The 21,415-nt window shown below is 44.4% G+C and overlaps 1 protein-coding gene across 4 annotated transcripts in view; it reads right to left on the reverse strand.

Annotated features, from left to right (window-relative positions):
- MBOAT2 (membrane bound O-acyltransferase domain containing 2) overlaps positions 1–21,415 on the reverse strand; it is a 119,651-nt gene that overhangs the window by 89,274 nt on the left and 8,962 nt on the right. The window contains exon 1 of one of the 4 annotated variants that reach the window (XM_032866803.1): positions 10,021–10,116. The exons of the other annotated variants lie outside the window; for them this stretch is intronic. Coding sequence (XP_032722694.1) covers positions 10,021–10,068 — 48 coding nt within the window. The 5' untranslated portion in view covers positions 10,069–10,116. Of the gene's footprint in view, positions 1–10,020; positions 10,117–21,415 lie in introns of those variants that run through there. 4 annotated transcript variants of the gene reach the window in all.

Consider the following 21,415-nt stretch of genomic DNA (forward strand, 5'->3'; position numbering starts at 1 on the left):
CAGGCTCATCTTTCCTCCCTGTTCATTGCTCTCATGGTTTAAAAAGATAGACCCGTTTCGTCAAACTTCTCGGGTGCCTCAGAGAGGCTCTGGGGCTCAGTCGACGTCTGGCGTTCAGACAGAAGGGAGCCAAAAGGCCGCCCAGGCCCGCTTCCTCACTTTCAAGGAGACTGAAGAGCCGGCCCTGTCTTGGGGAGTTCACGTGTGTTTGTGGACATGCGACTTTGTCATCTTAGTCTCGAACTCTCCGCCAGGCTTCAGGCGCGTTTACTCAACTGCCCGCTAAACCAACGCACCTCGATGTCTCATAATATCTAAAAACTTACGGGAGCCCAGAAGGGAACTCTTGATCCTCCACCACCGGCCTCTCCCCGAAATTCCCACATCTCAGTCGATGCAGCGTCACAAAGCCAGCGGCTCGGCCAAGTCAGCTGAACAGCAACCGACCCCGGACCACCACCACTCTCCTCCCTTCCACGGCGACTCCGTTCTGGATCCTCTCCGCTCTCTCTGCCAGTTGTCCCGCGCCACGCATCCGGCTCCACCTCCAGTGCTGCCCACGCCTCCCCCGGTACCGACACGGTCCCTCTGTTCCCTCTCGTGCCTCCACACACCAGTCGCCACACGGCAGCCAGTACCGTGATCACATCGGTCCCCAGCTTCCAAACGAGCGAGGAGACCACCATTACCACTAAAACAAACTCATCTCTCCTCTGCCCTCAAAGAACCAGGCCCTCTCCCCAGCCTCATCGACCACTATTTCTCACTGATGGCCTTTAAACCCTACTGACCTCCCGACACACCAAACTCATTTCTGCCTCAAGGCCAAGGTCGCCCACCCCGACACCCGGGACGTAGAAAACACCCATACTTCACCACTCACATCTCAACTCAAGGGGCGCCTGGGTGGCTCAGGAGGCTGAGCATCTGACATGGGCTCAGGACATGATCTCAGGGTGCTGGGGCTGAGCCCGGCCTGGAGCACCTCATCAGCAGCACTCCCTGCTGAGCAGGGAGTCTGCTTCTCCCTCTCCCTCTAGCCCTTCCCCTGGCTCGTGCTTCCTCTCTCCCTCTCAAATAAATTTGTTTGCTTATTTATTATATTTGCTAATAAAAAATCATCAATTTCAATTACTCATTCATTCCTGCTATCAGAAACATTAGCCCAAATAAGAATAGTAATCCTTTCCTAATTTACCTTGAAAACTTTCATATCCAGGGAGCTACATATTACTGGGTAAAAGCACCCACCCTAAAAAAACAAAGTCAATTTCAGTGCTCCTATCAAATTTAAAAGGCTTTGAATTATGCAAAAAACTCATTGTTCTTCTGGGCTGCCTCATAGCATCAGATTTCACTTCAGTACAATGTCAACTTACACATATGTTGATTTGATTTTGAAATTCTACTACCTCCCACCAAAACCAGTTTACTTTTCGATAAGAATCACATCAATATAAAAAAGTATTAACTTTTCATGATTAGCTTGAGCTCTGAGACACTGCCCTTGGAATTCTTAGCCATTAAGCACTTACATATTATCCAAATGAGCCAACGTAAGCATTTTTGATTTTTCACTTTTTTTTTTTTTTTGGAACTTGTTTAAAGGGTTCAGACATCGCCATCAAAAAAAAGTCACAAATGATCATTAAGTCCCTTGATGTCATACACTGTAAATTATTCTATAGTAAATCTTTAGAAATAGTCCCTAGAATGTACATTTCACGGAAACACAGATCTTCTCTGTTTTGCTTACTGTAACCCCTAGCACCTATTCCTGGCATATGACCAGCACGTTAACAAACGCGTGCTGTTAGATACTTGCAAACTCACATTTGGTCTCACCATTTTCAGATCACCTATTATTTCAAATTTATGGAGAATCGCTTCTTCTTACTGCTTGATGTCATTTTAACATTCAACATGAGCCAAAAAGTAATTCTTTGATATAGTCATGACAAATATTGGACTTCCAAATTACATGGTGACATACAGCGAGCTTATCACAAGGGACCAACAGCTATCCTCTCATGCAGGGCACGCAGAGGCGGCAGGACTCCACGCGGTCGTGGGACACGGACTCCACTACCAGAGTCCTAACGAGAGTTTCCGCTCTCAGGCTAGGGAGAAAACCACAGCTGGAAGACCATCTGTACGTCCCAATTTATCAAATATTTACACCAACTCCGAGGTGAATGTTAAGTAGCTGCATACAGCTGATAAAGTCAACATAATTAAGAAGTCAAAGGCAACAATTATGAATCATAGAAAAGCCACTGGGTTTCGAGGTGTGCCCCTAGTAATTTATTACTAATGAGAGTTAAAATAGTCAAGTTTGCGAACAATTTACTTCAATAAAGTTTATCCCCAAAACATTACTTGTGTCCTCGTCATTTCTAAGAAAACAGCAGCAGAGACGCAACTGGTTTGCTGGGAAGTACATGTGACACACTGTGCAGAAATGGGACTGTGTCTCATACGAATGTCACCAGCCTCTCACAGCGGGCTGACAGCTGTGCATCGAAAGGAAGCAGCACACGACTACCAAAGAAACTATAAATACAAGTCCTTGCTCCAGCCGTAACCGAGTAACTCTGGCATGTTACAACCTCTTTATGTCACAGTGTCTTAATAGGAAAATAAGAATAACCCCATCTACATTCGCGGGTTATGAAATTGACAAAGAAGAACGTTCGCAGACTTTGCTTCCTCACCCACACGGTCTGCCTGCCTGGCCAGCTGACGGAGGCACAGTAGGCTCAGATCCCACGAGGGCTGTCCCCCTTAGATGAGGTCTATGTGGCATAGTCAAAATCGTAGAAACAGAAAGTAGAATAGGGAGGGAGAGATGGAGAGTTGTTGTTAAATGGGTATACAGTTCCCAATTTGCAAGATGGAAACATTCTGGGGCTCTGCTGTACAACTATGTGAACGGACTTCATGCTATTAAACCATACAGTTAAAAACAGTTAAAGGGGCACATTTTATACATTTACATATGCTAGATGTTACCACAATTTTAAAAAGGGGGCACCTGTGTGGCCCTGTCAGTTAAGCATCCAAATCTTGGTTTGGGCTCAGGTCAGGACCTTAGGGTCACGAGACTGAACCCCACGTCAGGCTCTGTGCTGAGCTTGGGGGTGCTGCTTGATTCTTTCTCTCTCTCCCTCTGCCCCTCCCTACCTCTCTAAAAAATAATAATAATAAATTTTTTAAAAAGAATCAAGAAGTTCATCAAAAGACATCATAAAGAAAATCACACTATAAACTTGAAGACTATATTTTACAACACACTATAATAAAGAATTCAAAACCAAAATAGAGAGAGAACCTCTAAAACCATTAGGAAAAGACAAACTACCCAATTTTTAAAAAGACAAAAGAATGAGCATTTCACAGAAGAGAAATGGCCAGGAGCTATATGAAAAAATAATAATGTTATTGTGTTCAGGAAAACTAAAAATTAGAATCACAAAATATCTTTCCATACCCCAAAGAACAGCTAAAGGGTTTCAACCTGAAAACGAGGTGCTGATGAGGATGAGGGACAAGAGAATTTCAATACACTATTGGTGGGGGGTGTATACTGGTATCACCACTTTGGAAAACAGTTTGGCATTATTTAATACAGTTGAAGACACATTCTCCATGACCATTAATTCCACCCGAGGTAGATAAATCTTAGAGAAATTCTTGCATATGTGACCAGGAGACATGAACGAGAACTTCACGACAGCCTTATTTATAAATAGTAAAAACCTGGAAACCACCCAAATGGCCTTGGCTCGGAGAACATCAATAAGTTATAGCATATTCACACTCCACAGAAGTGGGAATAAAAGAACGGCAGCTAAACCGACCAGATTAAATGTATCTGGCAAACATAATATTGATGTAAAAAGCGAGACTCAGGGGTGCCCGGGTGACTCAGTGCGTTAAGCGTCCCACTCCTGATTTCAGCTCAAATGGTGATCTCTGGGTTGTGAGATCCAACCCTGCCTGGAGCTTACCGAGTCTGCTTGTCCCTCTCCCTCTGCTCTTCCCTTGCTCGCTTGCTCTCAAAAATAAATAAAATCTTAAAATAAATAAAATTTTAAAAGCAAGACTCAGAAGAAAATATATGGTATAAATCATTTAAATAGAGGTCAAAAGTCAAAACTGAGCAAAACTAAACACACCACGCTGTTTAAAGGTACACACATTCACGGTGAACACCACTAAAGGAAATGAGAAACCCCAAGTTCTGGAAGTTACTCCTCTCTTGAATGAGTTTGGAGACAGGTGCCCAGGGACCTGGAAAGGTCTCCCTGAACTTGTAAGTATGGGTGAGGATTTCATCATCCTCTAATAACATAGTGATTGCTCCTGATCCCCTGCAAATCTAATTTTTAAAAATCAACTCCCCAGAAAAGGGAAGATGCACTAGGACAAAAAGTTCTAAAAATAAGAAATTTGGGGGATGGAAGGGGAAAGGAGAGAACTCTAAGTCCCCCAACATTATTAACTTTGTTTTCTAAGTAATAACCTACCAACTTCCGTAGAGCAACTTAAACCTGACACCCTTTGTGGCACTGGTCACGTGTCACGTGATTGCCAACTTCTTTAAAAATTCCTACTATGGGGCGCCTGGGTGGCTCAGTTGGTTGGGCAACTGCCTTCGGCTCGGGTCGTAATCCTGGAGTTCTGGGATCAAGTTCCACATTGGGCTCTCCACTCGGCAGGGAGTCTGCTTCTCCCACTGACCTTTCTCCTCTCATGCTCTCCCTCTCTCGGATGAATAAATAAAATCTTTAAAAAAATTTTTTTTTTTAATTCCTATTACGAGAAGTGAGTTGGGGGAAATCAGAGGGGAAGACAAACCATGAGAGACTGTGGACTCTGAGAAATAAATGGGGGGGTTTAGGATGGGTCAGGGGTGTGAGGTTGGGTGAGCCTGGTGGGGGGTATTGTGGAGGGCACAGATTGCATGGAGCACTGGGTGTGGTGCATAAACTATGAATTCTGGAACACTGAAAAGAAATAAAACGGAAAAAAAACTCCTATTATGGCACCAAATGTATAAATCCTTCAGCCTCCCTATATTCACCATCACAAGGAGAGGAATCAAGACAGGAAAGCCAGTTGCCGTCCTGGGCCACAGAAGAGAACGGAGAAGGGCAGGGAGAGCAGGGAGAGGTTGTCCGGGCAGCACGCTGCCCCGAGGAGATGCAGGCGGGCAGAGGTGGACGACGCAGCCCGCTCAGAGCTCTCCCGCCCCGACCGGCAGCCCTCTAAGAAAGAAAGAGCACCACACTGGGACACCAGCCGTCTGAGGCCCCATAATACACATGCACAGCTCCGCAGGGCAAACCCCTAAAACTTCCAGTGCCTTCTGCCAGCTTACGATGCCCGAACCGAGCTCAGCGGCTCCGTGGCCGGCGGGCTGCGTCGGCGGGGCCTGCGGCAGGCAGGGGGCCGCAGGCCGGAGGACCGCCGGTCTCTGCATTTTATCCCCAGCGCTCTCGGGAAGGATGTTTGTTTGATTTTAATTTTTGTCACCATTCTCTTCAAATTACCACAGGCTCTTTACTCTGTCAAACCAGAGTCTTTAGCCTGAAAGCACAACGGCATTCTGCAACGGAATCCCGAGCCCTCGCCTGCCCTGAGCTCCACACATGGTCCACGGTCGGCTGGACGTTTCTGCTGCAGAGTCCAGCAGGCAACTCCAAACCAACACAGCCAAAGGGAGAGCCTTCACGTCTACCCCCTTCCTGTGCTCCGGAGCCACTCCCCTTCCTCCTCCATCATTTGCACAGGAACTCAGGCCAAAAACCTGGGAGCTGGTGTCATCCCACCCTTCTCTCTCCCACGCACCGGGCTCCATCAGGAAGCACAGCCCACCCCGACCCCCAGCACACTGCACCCCCCAGCACACCCCCATGCGTGGGCTGCTCAGAATGACTTCTTCCAGTGAGTGTAATGTGGAAAGTGGGGGTTAAAAAACAGCATTCAGTGGAGAGCCCAGGGAACAGTGCCTCAGCCCGGTGACCAAAGATGTACCAACAGTGTAAGTCAAGTTGAAAGCACACACACTTGATATGAAGGGATGAAAACGACACCGCACCTCTGTGGTCTTCCAAACACCCACAAGCCCGGACTAATCATGAGGAAAAACATGAGATGAATCCTACCTGCGGGACATGCTACAAAATGACCAACACGCCTCAAAGCTATCAGGACATCCAAACCACAGGAAGTCTGGGAAACCGTCCCAGTCTAGTGGGTCATAAGGAAACACGACAATTAAATGTAACACGGAAAATTCTACATGGGATCCTGGGTCACAAAAGGAACTTGTTACGAACTGAGTATCTGTATCCTCCCCAAATTAATACACTGAAGCTCTAATCCCCAATGTGACAGAATTTGGAGATGGAGCCTTTGGAGTTAGTGAGGTTTAGAAGAGGTCATGAGGGTGAGGCCCTCATCGTGGGATTAGTGCCCTGATCAGAAGAGATACCAGAGAGCTATCTCTCTCTCTCTCTTTTTTACTTCCCACCCTGCATCCCTCCCCTCCTCAAACACGCATGCACCAAGGAAAGGCCATGTGAACACACAGCAGAAAGGCAGCCACCTGTGAGCCAACACAGAGGCCTCACCAGAGCCCCACCATGATGCCGGCACTCTGAACTCAGATGTCAGTCTCCAGAACCCTGAGAAACAGATGTCTGTTTTTTAAGCCACTCCGTCTGTGGTATTCTGTTACGGCAGCCCAAGGTAGCACCTTAAGTAAAAACTCAGGAAATCCAAATGAAGCATGGAGTTTAGTTAATAACGATGGACCAATATTGGTTCACTAGTTTTGACAAAGGGCCATAGTAATATATTAACAACAGGAAGAAGTAGATGTGGGTTATTTGGGAACTTTCTCTACTATCTTCAAAACTCTGCAAATTTATAAATGTCCAAAAATAAGTTTAAGGAAAAAAGAAACTCAAATGTCTTCCTATCTTATTTAGTCCATTGCCAAATTCCTGCCAATCTCCCTCTCTCTCTCTCTCTCTCTCTCTTTTAACTGCATGGTATCACTTTTATGTTCAATAGAAAAAAAAAAAATCAAGCTCATTGGAAGAGTAAAATAGTGGTTGCCAGGGGCTGGCAGGGGATTGGGGTCTCCCGCTCTCTTTTAACTCATCACCTAGCAGCACTCTGGTTTACCAAGTTCACCTAGCAGCACTCTGGTTTACCAAGTTCACTTAACATGAGGATGTGGGTTACACAGGTGTATACACGTTTGTCAAAACAGATCAAACTATACACTTCCGATTTGTGCGTTTCACTGTATGTAAGTTAGACTTCAATGAACGTTTTTAAAAAACACGACTGATAAAATGAGAAATCTAAGAACATAAAAATTACCCCTGAACTCAGTAGCTTAAAACAAATAACAACATTCTTTTGCTCTCAAAGCTGCAATTTGAGCATAGTTGGACAGGGAGAGCTCATCCCTGCTCTACCTGGCATCAGCCAAGTACTGAAATTACGTAAAGGCTCAGTCACTCGCATGTCAGATCCCTGGTGCTTGCCATCTGAGACCTTTGGTAGGGCTGTAGCTGAAACACCTCCACAGGACCATCTATGAGTCCTGGGCTTCCTCACAACATGATGACTGGGTTCCAAGGACAAGCACTCTGAGAAAGAGATAAATAGAGCCAAAAACAGAGCCACACGTACTGGTGGAAGCTGTAACCTTCTAATGACCTGACCCTGGAAATCACCTCGCATCACTTCCACCATATTCTGTTAGTTGGAGTAGTCAGAAACCTGTCCCGGTTTGAGGCGGAAGGAAATAAACTCCATCCTTGATAAGAAGTAATGAGAACTGGAAAGAGTGCTGTGGCCATTTTTGGAAAGTAAAATATACCACACGCTGAAATACAAAGTTAAAGGAAGCTCCAAAAGACATGAATAGCAAGAGAGAATATATAGACTTAATTTATCCAAGACGTCACCATCTAGCAAATAAGAATCCCTGAAAGAGAACAACAAAAAGAGAAGGAAGAAGTTATCTAAGAAACAATTCCAGAGGATTTCCCAGAGTTAAAGAACATGAGTCATCAAACTGAAAAGAATTTACCAAGAATCCACACTGAGATAATGTGAAACTTGAGAACATCAAGAAAAACAGAAAATCCTATGAATCTTCAAGGGAAAAAAAATCAGGTCAACTACACAGTTAAGAGAACCAGACTGGCATCAGACTTCTCATCATCAAGTAGGTGGAAAAGTAACAACCCAATGCCTTAAGAGTTATAAGGGAAAGTTATTTTCAACCTAAAGTTCTATGAAGATACTTTCAAATACATAAAGACCCCGAAAGCTGACTTCCCACGCGCTCTTTCTTAGGAAGTCAGCTGGAGATGTGCTTCAGCAAAATGAAAGTCTAAACTAAGAAAGATGGCCCAGGATTAAAGAAATAATGAATCTGGCTCAGACAGGCAGTCAAAAGCAGCTGCAGAATGACAATGTTGCATTAGGCTAATACGGTAACCAATCCAGATCGGAGAGGAAAAGCAGGGGGCTCCGGAAGACAATTACCCAAGGAGAGAAAAATAAATTCTCAAAGCATAGATGTTATTCCGAAGGATTTGGAATTCAAAACTTAAGTTAGCAATATACTTTCCAAATTTCTACAATGGGCAATATTATTAATTTTAATAGTAAAAAAATTTTATATAAAGAAAATTTTAAATTACCAAATTTAAAGGACAGAAAGCTATGAAGAAAAGAGGTTTTTAATTTTAAATTTAAATTGACTGTTTCTCTATCTAAAACTAAGTCTTTGGAAGTTTTTTTTCTCCCAAGAGAAATAATGTAAAATAATGTAAAATCTTACACTCCCCAACCCACAAAACAAAGGCATTTTCCGTTCAGCTGCCAATGAAAACTACCAGTTTTTAAGGATTCCATTCTGTGTCCTAGAAGAAGTGATTTTCAAAACATCCATAATTCTAAAAAAGTGAGATTTTATTGCTTTCTAGCTGGTAAATCACACAAAGACCATTTCCACCACATACTTTCATTCATTTTAGAAGTAGCCACCCTGGGGTGCCTGGGTTGGTCGGTTAAGCATCCGACTCTTGATTTTGGTTCAGATCATGATCTCAGGGATCAGGGATCGAGCCCTGCCTCAGGCTCCGCGTTAAGCAGAGTGTCTTAGCTAGGTGTCTGCTTCTCTCCTTCTCCATCCCCCTCTGCCCCTCCCCCTGCTCACACACACTGTCTCTCTCTCTCCATCTCTGAAATAAATAAATCAAAAGAAGAAGAAGAAGGAGAAGGAGGAGAAGTAGTAGTGGTAGTGGTAGTAGTAGTAGTAGTAGTAGTAGTAGTAACCACCTGCTGAAAGCACTTACATGTCCACGTGGCCCTGTAGTGAGGACCACCCAGTTCGAACGTCACCGGACCCACCCTCTAGATAAAGCCCGGCCTCACAGCAGCTGGAAAGGCCTGGCGGCACAGGGACAGGTGCACCAGTGCCATCTGTCCCAATAAGACCGGGCTTTATGCTGCTGTTGGGAGGAGCAAGGCAATGGTTGTAAGATCTGGGCCCTCAGTTTGTGGAAGCTCCTTCACACAGTTTGCCCAGACTCTGAAAGGATGACAGGGAACCACTGCCACTTGCTGAGCAGCTGCAACGTACGAAGGGGTCCGTTACCTGAACAACGCTCTCCGTAACCTGGAAAAGAAGTTACTAATATCCCCTTTTTTTAAATGAGGAAATGGAAGCTCAGAAGGCCCAAGTAACATGAAGTCAGAGAGCAGGGGAGCCAGATTCAAGCTGAGGCCAAAACCAAAGATCACACTTGGTCCACTCGGCCCCTCAAGTGCATATGACTAATTTACAACAGTTTGGGGAAAGACTGATGAAAAAAAAAAATCAACATTTCAAAAATACAAAAGCTGATTCTGGACCAGGAGACTTAAACTGCCAGGAAGATTCCAGGTCTTGTGATCCAGGGGGTCTGGGGAAACCTCCCTCACCTGGTAAAGCAGGATGATCCCTGGGCTGGTATCCCTCCTCATGGCCATCTGGATCTTGACCCTACACACCTGATCTTGAGACCCTGTCTTAGGTGTCCGCCAGATGACATTTTAGCGCACGAGTGCAATCGTGCCTGGAGGAGACCAGGGGAGCTCCAGGGTGAGGACAGAGGTAGACTGCTTAGGCCAGAGTCAGCACAAATAATGCTCTCCAGCCGGAAGGGAGCACCAGCATCACTGCGATGTGTGCCTTGTCAACAGACACAGTCGGAACAATGTGTGACCACGCTGACGGGATGCAGAGACTGTGAAAACAGAAGCAACAATCAGGACAACAAGGAGCTCCGAGTCACGGATGCCTAACAGAGAAGGCAGATGGGAGAGCTGACAGCTGTCTGGTAACAGTATCCGCCACTGACCAGAACTTACTGTCTTCTTAGATGTTATCAACATACGTACGCGTTCCCCAGCAGCATTTATGGACTGCTCACGTTGCGATATGTCCAAAACAGAGTTCACTGTATTTTTTCAGTGTTAATTTCTCCTACTTTGTCTTTGCTTTTTAATTAGAAAACACAGTCTAATATTAACATGTGCAAACTAGCCATCACTCTGTAGGAGCCTAACTTCTTTACCACCTATTCATGAGAAGAAAAGAAACAGAGTAAAACCTAGACAAAATGAAATATTCAGATTCTGCGTTGTTTTGCTTCCCTGGGTTCTTTGATGATACAGGAACTGTTTTAAGTACTACTGTTAAAAACCTTACATGTGTATGCATCAGTCCACTTTCCTTTTTTGGTGTTTACTTTTTCCTATCTTCTCCTTGGCTTAAAAAGAATTTAAAGCAGATTCCTTTTTTTCTGACTCCAATACCCATATGCTTTCACTAAACCATTCTTCTCAAATATCTAGTCACTGATGGCTAAAAACCAACACGAAATCATCTAGTATCAGAGATTCAAGAGATAATGAAGAGTTTCTTCTCCCAAGAGCTTACAATCTAGTCTAATAAGTACACAGAAAAAAAAAAAGGAGAGATTATAGTCCAGTATGTTCACTGCTATAAGTCATGATAAACACAAGTATTACAACACTAATAGTGGCTAATAGTGACTCAGCACTTCCTATGTTCCAAACCCTACAGAGAGAAAAGACCTTATAAAGTCCTCAGCACACGGTGTATACTTGTTGGGGGGACCCTCTGTTCCCCAGGTGTCATGTTTCTCTTAGTAATGCGTCTGCCCCACCTACTTCTTCCCATCAGAGAAGCGACTCACTCAACCTTCTGGGCTTTTTTTTTAACATTTTATTTCTTCATTTGACAGAGCCCACGCGCAAAAGCAGTGGGGAACCGCAGGGAGAGGGAGAAGCAGGCTCCCTGCTGAGAAGGGATCCTGATGCAGGACTCGATCCCAAGACCCTGAGATCATGACCTGAGCCAAAGGCAGGTGCTTCACCAACTGAGCCACCCAGGGACCCCCCTTCTAGGCTTTCTTCAAACCCGCCAGCCTACAGCCTGCTTCCCTGTGTGGGAAGTTTACTGCGGAAGCTGTGTTTCTTCTGGGGAGAACAGCCCTGCCTGCAATGGGAGAGTTAAACTTACTCCGATGAGTAAAGCACTGGGAGCTCCCGGGGCAGCTCCCCTAAGCCACCACCACCAATGCCGCTTCTCTCGGTAAAGCTGACGATCTGGCCCATGTCTCTCTGACTCTTGGAAATCTCTCCCTCTCTGGTCTCAGTTTGGCAAGAGGGGGTTATTAATGGCTCAATCCTAAATCTCCAACATACCATTATCTCCATTTTACATACAAGGGAACTGAGGCATCCCTAGTTTGGTTAAATAACTAGTCCCAGGTTTCCTACCTAAAAAGCAGCACTACTGCCATTTCACACCACTGCCTCTTAACAAGAAAAAAATATGTTTCCAAATTGGTAATGCATTAATCTTAAAGGGAAATGACAAAAAGGAAATAGAAGTTAATGCTAAGACAGGTCATCTGTTCCATCACTGGCTGTTGCTAAATTATATTTGGTGAGCTTTAGGAAATGAAAGCTATAAAATACATTTAATCATCAGGTTCACGGTTCATTAACACAATAGACAGTTTATTGATCACCTGTTATGTGCCAGGCCCCGTCCCAGACACCAGTGGGTAAAAACAGCCCCTGTTCTCGTGGACATTTAACTTTAGTAAGAGAAACAGACAATAAACAAATGAAAATATAATGTCAAAATGTATGAAATAATGTAAGATCAATATTTTTAAAAATATGACAGAAAGAGGAAAATGACAGGAGGCTCCTTATTTTTAAAGATTTTATGTGTTTTTAGAGAGAGAGAGGGAGCACAAGTGGGGGGAGCAGCAGAGGGAGAGGGAGAAAAAGAAAAATCTCAAGCAGACTCCCCACTGAGCACAGAGCCTGATGCAGGGCTTGACCTCACGATCCTGAGATCATGACCCTAGCAGAAATCAAAAGTCATGTTGAACCGACTGAGCCACCCAGGTACCCCAAAATGACAGGAGTTTCTATTTTCAAATGGGGAGATCGAGAAGGCCTCCTTTAGAAGGCCTTGAGCAGACGGCTACACAAGGAGTAAGTGAAGGAGTAAGCCACACAGATAGCTCCAGCAGGAATATCAAGTGCAAAGGCCCTGAGGCAGGAATATGCTTCAAATACTCGAACAACCATAAGAAGGTCAGTGCAGATGAAATAGAAAGGAGAAAAACCTGTAGGAAATTAGGTGTGACAAGTTGGTGGGGCCCAATTACGGCAGGACTTGGGATTCTAGTCTTAGTAAGAAGAGAATTCCCCAGGGAGCCCTGAGCAGGGATAGGACCTATAACTTAATACTAAAGTCTCTCTTCACTTTCTTTACAATACATTTCCTATAGTAATGTGACAATTTTTTGTTTCTTCTTCATGTGTAGGCAGAGAATCAAGGAAGAGTGGAGTTTCCCTTTTATCCTCAGAAACATGAGGCTGAACTCACTAAGAGGAGGATGAAGGAAAAATGGACGTGTGTGCTCAGTTAACTGTGACACCTCATCAGAGGTGGCTCAGGGTGACCTCTGCACATAAGGCAGGAGGATACCCAGCCTCCAGCGTCCCTTGGCCATACCATCCAGTCTGTAACTGGCGCGGTTCCTTTTCACATTAAAGTCTAACCCAACACCACACAGATTGGGAGTAAGAAAGGAGCCGGGAATGTAAACATGTAAGCAAATACCATGAATGCGTTAAGCAGGATACTGAAATTCTAGAAATGCTTTTGAGTAACTGATTTGTTTTAAAAACAAACAAGTAAAAAAAACTGCTGGTAGACTTCCAAATGGTTTGGAGGCCTAAAAACTAATTCAGTATCATTTTTCTAAAAATTGGAAGTATCATCCTAAACACCTGACAAACACCAGCAGGGGTAGCAGGCGTAGGCACACTCGTTGGAGGGGTGCCGGGGATCTGCCCTTACACCAAAGATCTTGCTCAGTCGAGTCGAGGAAACAACCTAGTAAACCGACACTTCTAAAAACTGTACAGAAGAATACCTCACTCGGTGCCAGCCAGAGGCAAGGGATACAAGGTGGCCACAGGCCCTTGGTAGGGCCTCTTTCCAATCCGTTCAACCAACTGCTAAAGCAGGGGGACTGCGGGAAGCATGTCTGCAGTGGTGAGGAGACACTCACCCAAGCTGGGCAGCACGGGCAACTCGACCACACATCACACATTCCCATACAGAAGAACAAGGTAAGGCAACTTCTTTTATTTTTAAATAGGCTTGAACTCATGACGGTAAGATCAAGACCTGAGAAGAGATCAAGAGTCGGACACTTAACCAACTGAGCCACTAGGTGCCTCTAGACAAGGTGACTTCTAAAGGGTGTAAGTCTGAAGAAATTTTCAAAAGTGAAAACATGATTAGAAATATTAAAAGAGAAAATAAACTGTGACAATTAAGAGAAAAAGGAGAAGTTCTCATAATTGTTCTAAAAAAAAACAGTAATTTTGTTATTGCCTCAGCTCTAAGAAACCTCTTATCCTAAGGAAATAAACAGGCATATGTACCAAATGTATATTTTGGGAAATTTATTGCAAAATGATAACAACAAATTATATATCACCCAAGGAATAATTAAACTATATACATCCAACTGTTGGAATATTATATAGGTTCTGAAAAGCAATTTAAGAGCACCTGGGTGGCTCAGTGGGTTGGGTCTCTGCCTTTGGCTCAGGTCATGATCTCAGAGTCCTGGGATCGAGCCCCGCATCGGGCTCTCTGCTCAGCAGGGAATCTGCTTCCCTCTCTCTCTGCCTGCCTCTCTGCCTACTTGTGATTTCTCTCTCTGTCAAATAAATAAATAAAATCTTTTTTTTAAAAAAGCAATTTAATAAAACTGGAAACGACTCTCAAAATGTTTAATAAAAATAAAAGGTTAACAAAAATTTAGTATTCAGTATGTATCCAATTTTGTCTAAACACACACACAAAGACGAGTCAGCAAAAGTAGTCTGAGTTGAAGAATAATGTGTGATATTCCAATTTTTATCTCTGTACTCTGTATCTTATAAATTTTATACAATGAATTATGTATTAGTTTTAAAATCAGATAGAAAATACACAAACTGGGGCACCTTGGTGGCTCAGTCATTAAGTGTCTGCCTTTGGCTCAGGTCATAATCCCAGGGTCCTGGGATCAAGTCCCACACTGGGCTCCCTACTCGACAGGAAGCCTGCTTCTCTCTCTCCCACTCCTCCTGCTTGTGTTCCCTCACTCCGTGTGTCTCTCTCCATCAAATAAATAAATAAAAATAAAAATCTTTTTAAAAAAATACAAACTAAGTTAATTTGCCTACTAGGGTACATAACACATCATTGGTAAAAACACAAATAAATTTTAAAAATGCATAAATATCAAATGAAATTAGATGTAATTTAAGAAGAATCAGCTCCCAAAGAGAGAAAGAAAGACCTAATTTCACCCACTTTGCAAGTTACAGATAAACTGAAGTTTGGTTTTGCTCTGTTACTCAGCCCAAAACCACTGTTCTGCTTTGGTTAGGGTCTTGGCCTGTAAAAGGCCAAATGGCCTGATGCCTATTTCCTGGTATCCTTGAATTTCTCACTTATCTCAACTTTATCTCCTGAGATAACTTAACCTACCATTATTCTGAGCAGCAAGGGAACACCAATATTACAAACAATGTGCGTCATTCACATTTATTCTTCACGATGAATATTAACTTTTCAAATGTATGTACTTAAGCATTACACATTTAACTTGGAGTAAATTTGCCTTATAGGATTTCTATATTACTATTCTATCAAGTAAAATATGACTACATGTTTCTTACCACAAGAGTAAAATGCTGTTATAATTAAGTACAAAAGCTATTAGTTATCTGGTTCCATTTAAGTCATGAAAAAAGGACCCTTTTTAATGAAAATTTTGTATTTGGGGATTCTGCACATCTTGTACGATTGAATTAAAAACAAAATAATCAGTTCTGCTACCTCAATTTCACATACAGAAAAACTCTGAAGTCACAATAATAACCGTAGTGAATCACACACACACAATAAAAATACATCAGAACTATGAAGAAAAAGAAGACATAAAAGAGAACCGGGGTATCCAAAACATGTTTTGTTTCTCGCTAATTAAACCTCAAGTCAACAGTCTTTATAAGAACGTTTAAGAAGAGAATTCCTATTATTTTGAATCTATGGAGGGAAACATGTTTGCAGAATTAATTAGAAGACATCGTCAATCATTTTCAGGAGTTGAACACAAAGACATTCTCAAGACTCGACAGGGTAATAGTCTGCTTTAACTCGATGTGGGTATTAATCATTCAGCCATTACGCATTTGACCAAAACGGTGATTTGAAAGACCTACTTTAACACCATCTCAGATGGCGCTTTTCCAGCATGTCATCCCTGCTCTTCTGGTGTGCTCTTTTTTTCACACCTGAACACACCATCAGCCAGCTGTGTACAGTGAGGCCAGGGGGTCTACAGTGGCATTTGGGACGCGCCCAGTGGTTTCCAACGCCTCGAATGTATCATGGATGAAAACATGCTCCATTACTCAACCAGTAATTTTACTTTTTAGTACACAGTAATAAATAATAGAAGGAAAAACCAATAAATCTACGAACAAGCATGCCAACAACCATGCCAACGATGCAATAGTCTGAAGAGGGCAATGGCTGAAACGGAACCTCCATATGTGGGACGCGCCCCAGGAGAGCTGCAGGTGCTTGCGCAGAAGATGGGAAGACCTGGGGTGCTGACGCCTAAGTTACGAAGGGCAGTTGCTCATAAGCCAACCGTGTAAAGAAAGAATGGAACGTCCCCAATGACCCAACAGGTGACCATGAAGAAATGGGCTTAAACCGAGCATTTCTGGATTACTTCAGAAAGTTTACGGGCCCCAGGATGGCAAGCTCTGTCACAGCTGCCGCCATCCCGGAATGGAACAGACTGCCCAAACAGAGGGAGCAAGCTCTCCATCAGAGAGGGCTCAAGGAGAAGCCAGACGGCCACCCGCCGGACACGTCCCAGGGCAGGGCGCCTTTCCCGCAAGCCATGCTCACCAAAGGCGTCACGGCGGCCATTGCTCCCGGAGGGCTTGCTCTGTGGAACAGATAAAGCGAGGCTCAAGTGACTCACGTGGCTTGTGACACTCCGTGGCAGAACCACAGCCTAAACCCAAGCTGACTCCGGCACCTATGATCTTAACCACTGGAATCTCAAACGAAGCATGCTGGCTTGTGAGCCAGTGACACACTGGGACCCTGCCCGCGTGCTCTCACTCTGCAGGACGAGGCCCCACATGCAGTCTGGCCAGCAGTCAGTGTTTGCTGGAGGGAGCCTGCCCTGCTTTCCTTCGAGAACAGTTTCCCCCATTGCATGCTGCACAGTCTCTCTGGGATGCCAGGAAAATTCATCCTCCAAGATTCTGTCTCGAGCATTACCCTGCCTGACCAATGTGAACCCGAGTGACAGCTGCTTTTCCCTAGATGATTCCAGAAGCTGATGGACCCTGCTTGGCTCTTCCACAGTCACAGAACTGTCTCTGGATGTGGCTGCCCAGGGAGACAGCACTGACCAGCCTCCAGCCCCACACCCCAGCCGTGACCTGTAGCCATGTGACAAAGCTCTACAAGAGGAATGTGAGTCACAGTGGTACGTATGTGCCACTTCTGGCCCACAGCTGTGACCACATGGGTTCTCTCCCCCGGAGCCCTCCAAGTTCTCCAAGTACAGTCTCCAGGGCAGCGGCAGTGACATCACCTGTGAACTCACTACTCTTGCAAATAAAATCATGAGGCCGAAGCCCCAGCCTAGTGAATGAGAAACCCTGTTCCCAGGGCCCAGCAGTCTGTGTTCCAGCCAGGGCAGCGGGGGCCCCTGAGGCCACCCCAAGCTTAAGGACCACTGCCGTAACCAAGCCAGCCCCAGCCAGCTGACAGTAAGCCAGCCCCAGCCAGCTGGAAAAGAAACACCGTGTTGAGAGGAGGGTGGGCGTCCGCAGGACCAGGCGCGTCACCATCCTCCAGCCTCGTCACCATCCTCCAGCCTCGACCATTTGCGCGGACACGGTGACGTCAGGAAAAAGAAACTCCTATCTTTAAGTCGCTGGCTTACTGCTGGGATTCTCCGTTGTAGCAGCCTTACCCAGACTAATCCCAACATCTCTCCTCTGACCTCATGTGCTGTAAACACGTGTCCTTCTCCTCCTGCTGCACGAGGAGCTCAAGAGCCAGAACAGCTTCTTACCCATCTTCACACCCGGGACCTGATAAACCCCTGGCCTATATTACACACTCAGTAAACCACGATATCTACTTACCCCTACCTCGCTTCACTACCAAAATGGTGACTCCTGACACCAGGAGTGATACCATAACCAGTTACTGGTTAAAGTGATACCATAACCAGTAACTTCCCTTTTGTTTTTTTTAAATATTTTATTTATTTAAGAGAAAGAGCACATGCATAGAGGGAGAAATAGAGGAGGAAGCAGGCTCCCCGCTGAGCAGAGAGCCCAAATGCAGGGCTCGATCCCAGGACCCTGAGATCATGACCTGAGCCGAAGGCAAACACTTAACCAACTAAGCCACCCATGCACCCCAGCAACTTTCTTTTTTAAAAAATGTTCTAAAAGTCGGGGTGCCTGGGTGGCTCAGTCGATTAAGCATCTGCCTTTGGCTCAGGTCATGATCCCGGAGTCCTGGGATGGAGCCCCATATTGAGATCCACATCAGGTTCTCTGCTTGGTGGGGAGTCGGCTTCTCCCTCTCCCCACCCCCCCGCTCATTCTCTCTCTTGCTATCTTTCTTTTCTCTAAAAAAAAAAGAAAAAAAGGCCCAGGGCACCTGGGAGCTCAGTTGTTAAGCATCTGCCTTTGGCTCAAGTCATGATCCCAGGGTCCTGGGATTGAGCCCCACATGGGGCTCCCTGCTCAGTGGGGAGCCTGCTTCTCCCTCTCCCACTCCCCCTGCTTGTGTTCCCTCTCTCACTGTCTCTCTCTGTCAAATAAATAAATAAAATCTTTTTAAAAAAATCCCAAAAGTACCAACATTCACTGCAGACTACAACCCTATAATTTATATATTTCCGTATCATTCTCAAAGGATACCAGTTTGTCAAGGTTTGTCTTCTACATGACTCCTACCTAGTTTATTTGATTCCCGGTTTCAGAGAAGGCTCTGGATTTCGGTCGCAGTCCACGTCCCCGGGATAGGACTTACGGTAATACACAACACATTTGGCTTTCCCTTGCTGTGCCTCTCCCTGTTGCACACGGCTGGTTGTCCAACACAGGGATGGCTGATCGTGCTAAAATCCGTGTCACCAACTGAGCCAAGGCACACTGACCTACAGGGCAATCTTCATTTCACAAGAACTAAACCTTCAGTATCCTGCATTTACCTGATCTAGAATTACGGACGAAATAACAAATGTAGTTTAACATTTTCATTATTTTCCAGAGGCCCTTGCTTTCAATAAAATCAATACAAAAAGCAAAACAATCCAGAACCAGTCTTGGGCTCTGTTCCAATTTATTTTGTCTTTGCTGAAGTGGTCCCAACATCCTTTTGTCTTTAATATTCTGAGGATTTTTTTTTTAAATCTACTCAAGTGTTGGCTACTGAAGTTACTTTATAAATTACTTTATAGTCCTGTGTGGTAAACTCTGAGTCAGTGCCAAAAACCTTCTTAGAACAGCGTATTTCTCCATTAATTTATATTTCCTGTACTTTAAAAAAAGAAACCACTTTAGAATGGAATCCTTCCAATCCATATTGAAAATTGTAACAAATATACAGTTTGACAATACCCAAAATTCCCTTTCGGTTGTGACGAGTTTATCAGAATTTCTATTCAAACCCAATGGAAGGCTGAAGCTCAATTTTGTGATGCCAAACACACCAACTTTCCTTTACTCTGGGATTTAACGATATTTTACAAGAACAAAAGGAAAAGACACACTAGTCGGATACTCTAGGAGAAGTAGAGAAACCAGCTCATAGCAGGATAATGGTCTTAGACTAAGGACCCCTTAACTATCTCCAAACACAGGCAGGACCAGCAAGGGAAGCTCCACCGTGCCCTCCACCTTCACCTTCTGGGCTCTACTCAGACACCCGGTATTCGTCATTTCTATTCTTGGTAAGCAGCTAACATGAACAGCTGTGCCAGTCTTGTATTAGAAAAGGCACGCTAAGACTCACAGTGCAGCAAATGTAGATTAAACTTAAACTCCAAAGCCTGAACAGTTATCACAAGACAAAATACTCTGGCCAAAATTCAATGCACACTCCAAAGAAACTGAAAAACTGGTAGGGGCTTGTAAAGCAATCAAGACCTTTTCAAATATTATTCTCTATTAGCTAGACATTTTTTTTAATGTCACACCCCATTAAACAGCCTGGACAACTTAGATCAATTAATCACTGTAAAACTGGATCTGCAAAAAGAATGAAATGATAGTTGTGTGAGATTCCAACCTTCCCTCTCTAAAGGGATATTAACTTTCTGGGGCGCCTACGTGGCAGAGTCGGTTGGGCATCAGACCCTTGGTTTCCCTTCAGGTAGCGGCCTCATGGCGGTGGGATGGAACCCCACGCTGGGCTCCACGCTCAGTGCAGAGTCGGCTTCGGTTCTTTCTCCCTGTCTCTGCCCCCCACCCCCCGATCTCTCTCTCTCTCTCTCTCAAATAAATGGATAAAATCTTCAAAAAAAATAAAAAATAAAGGGATACTGATGGTCAAGATTATTTCCAAGATGTGACCCACTCCCAAGGGAGAGAGCTAGTTTGGGGAAAACTGAATTTGAAATTCTGTTGGCCAGTTTAGGATGAAATTGCCAAGTGATGAAATCTAAGAAGTACTTCTTCCAACTACTGCGTGACAGAGTTCTCCAGCCCCCTCCAGTCCTGAGGGCCGGCGATAGTTATCATCCCGTCTATTCTTGTGCCAGGGCAATAAACTTCAGAGTGGACTGACCACTGTCCACTCTCACAGAAACTGCTACCTACTTCTTAACAGCCAGTAAGCTAAATCTGGCCTACATGTGTTGTTGGAGCTCAAAAAAAAGAAAACTTAAGGCTATTTCAGCCAAAAATTTTTTTAAAAATTCACAGAAATCTAGCATTCCAGTTTCCCTTGAAAAATCAACTTTGGTAACCATCAGCAAAAGGGAGTGAGGGCTTCACTTTCAGAGTGGGCATAGGCTTTCCAGATGGCCATGCCGTCCACGAGGGCCGCATCGACACAGACAGACGTTCATTCACATTCCTTGCCTGGTTCCCTCTAGACATCTGAATTTGGATTTTATGTTGGCACTACTAATTCCCCTGACCTATGACCTGGTCAGCTAGAGGGCACCTTCCAATAAACAAAAACTCCCAAGGTTTATTCAAAGTTTAATGCTGGTCTCTCGGGCAATTCTGCTTTTATACATGAATTTCTAGAACTTCATCGCAGGTCTTTACATTTGTCTTTGAAATGTAATATTGTTAAATCAGATGCATTCAGTTCAGTCACCGCTGGGCACCCACTAGACAATGGTTTCGCAAAAAGCCAGTCTTTCCATTCAGGTTTAACACGGGTCCGTCTGAAACTAATGACACACTATACCCTAACTAACCGAATTTAAGTAAAATAAGTTTTAAAAAGAAAAAAAAAAACAAACCCAAAACAAGGTATCACCTAAATATCTTTCATGTGTATAAATCTACATATAATTTAGTTTCAAAAAGACAAGAGTTGGGGGGGGTGGCCTAGGTGTCTCAGTAGGTTAAGGGTCTGCCTTCAGCTGAGGTCATGATCCCAGGGTCCTGGGATCAAGTCCTGCCTCCAGCTCTCTGCTCAGTGGGAGGG

This window comes from Lontra canadensis, unplaced genomic scaffold (genome assembly GCF_010015895.1).
Source record: "Lontra canadensis isolate GAN:19392208 unplaced genomic scaffold, GSC_riverotter_1.0 scaffold32, whole genome shotgun sequence".
NCBI lineage: Eukaryota > Metazoa > Chordata > Mammalia > Carnivora > Mustelidae > Lontra > Lontra canadensis.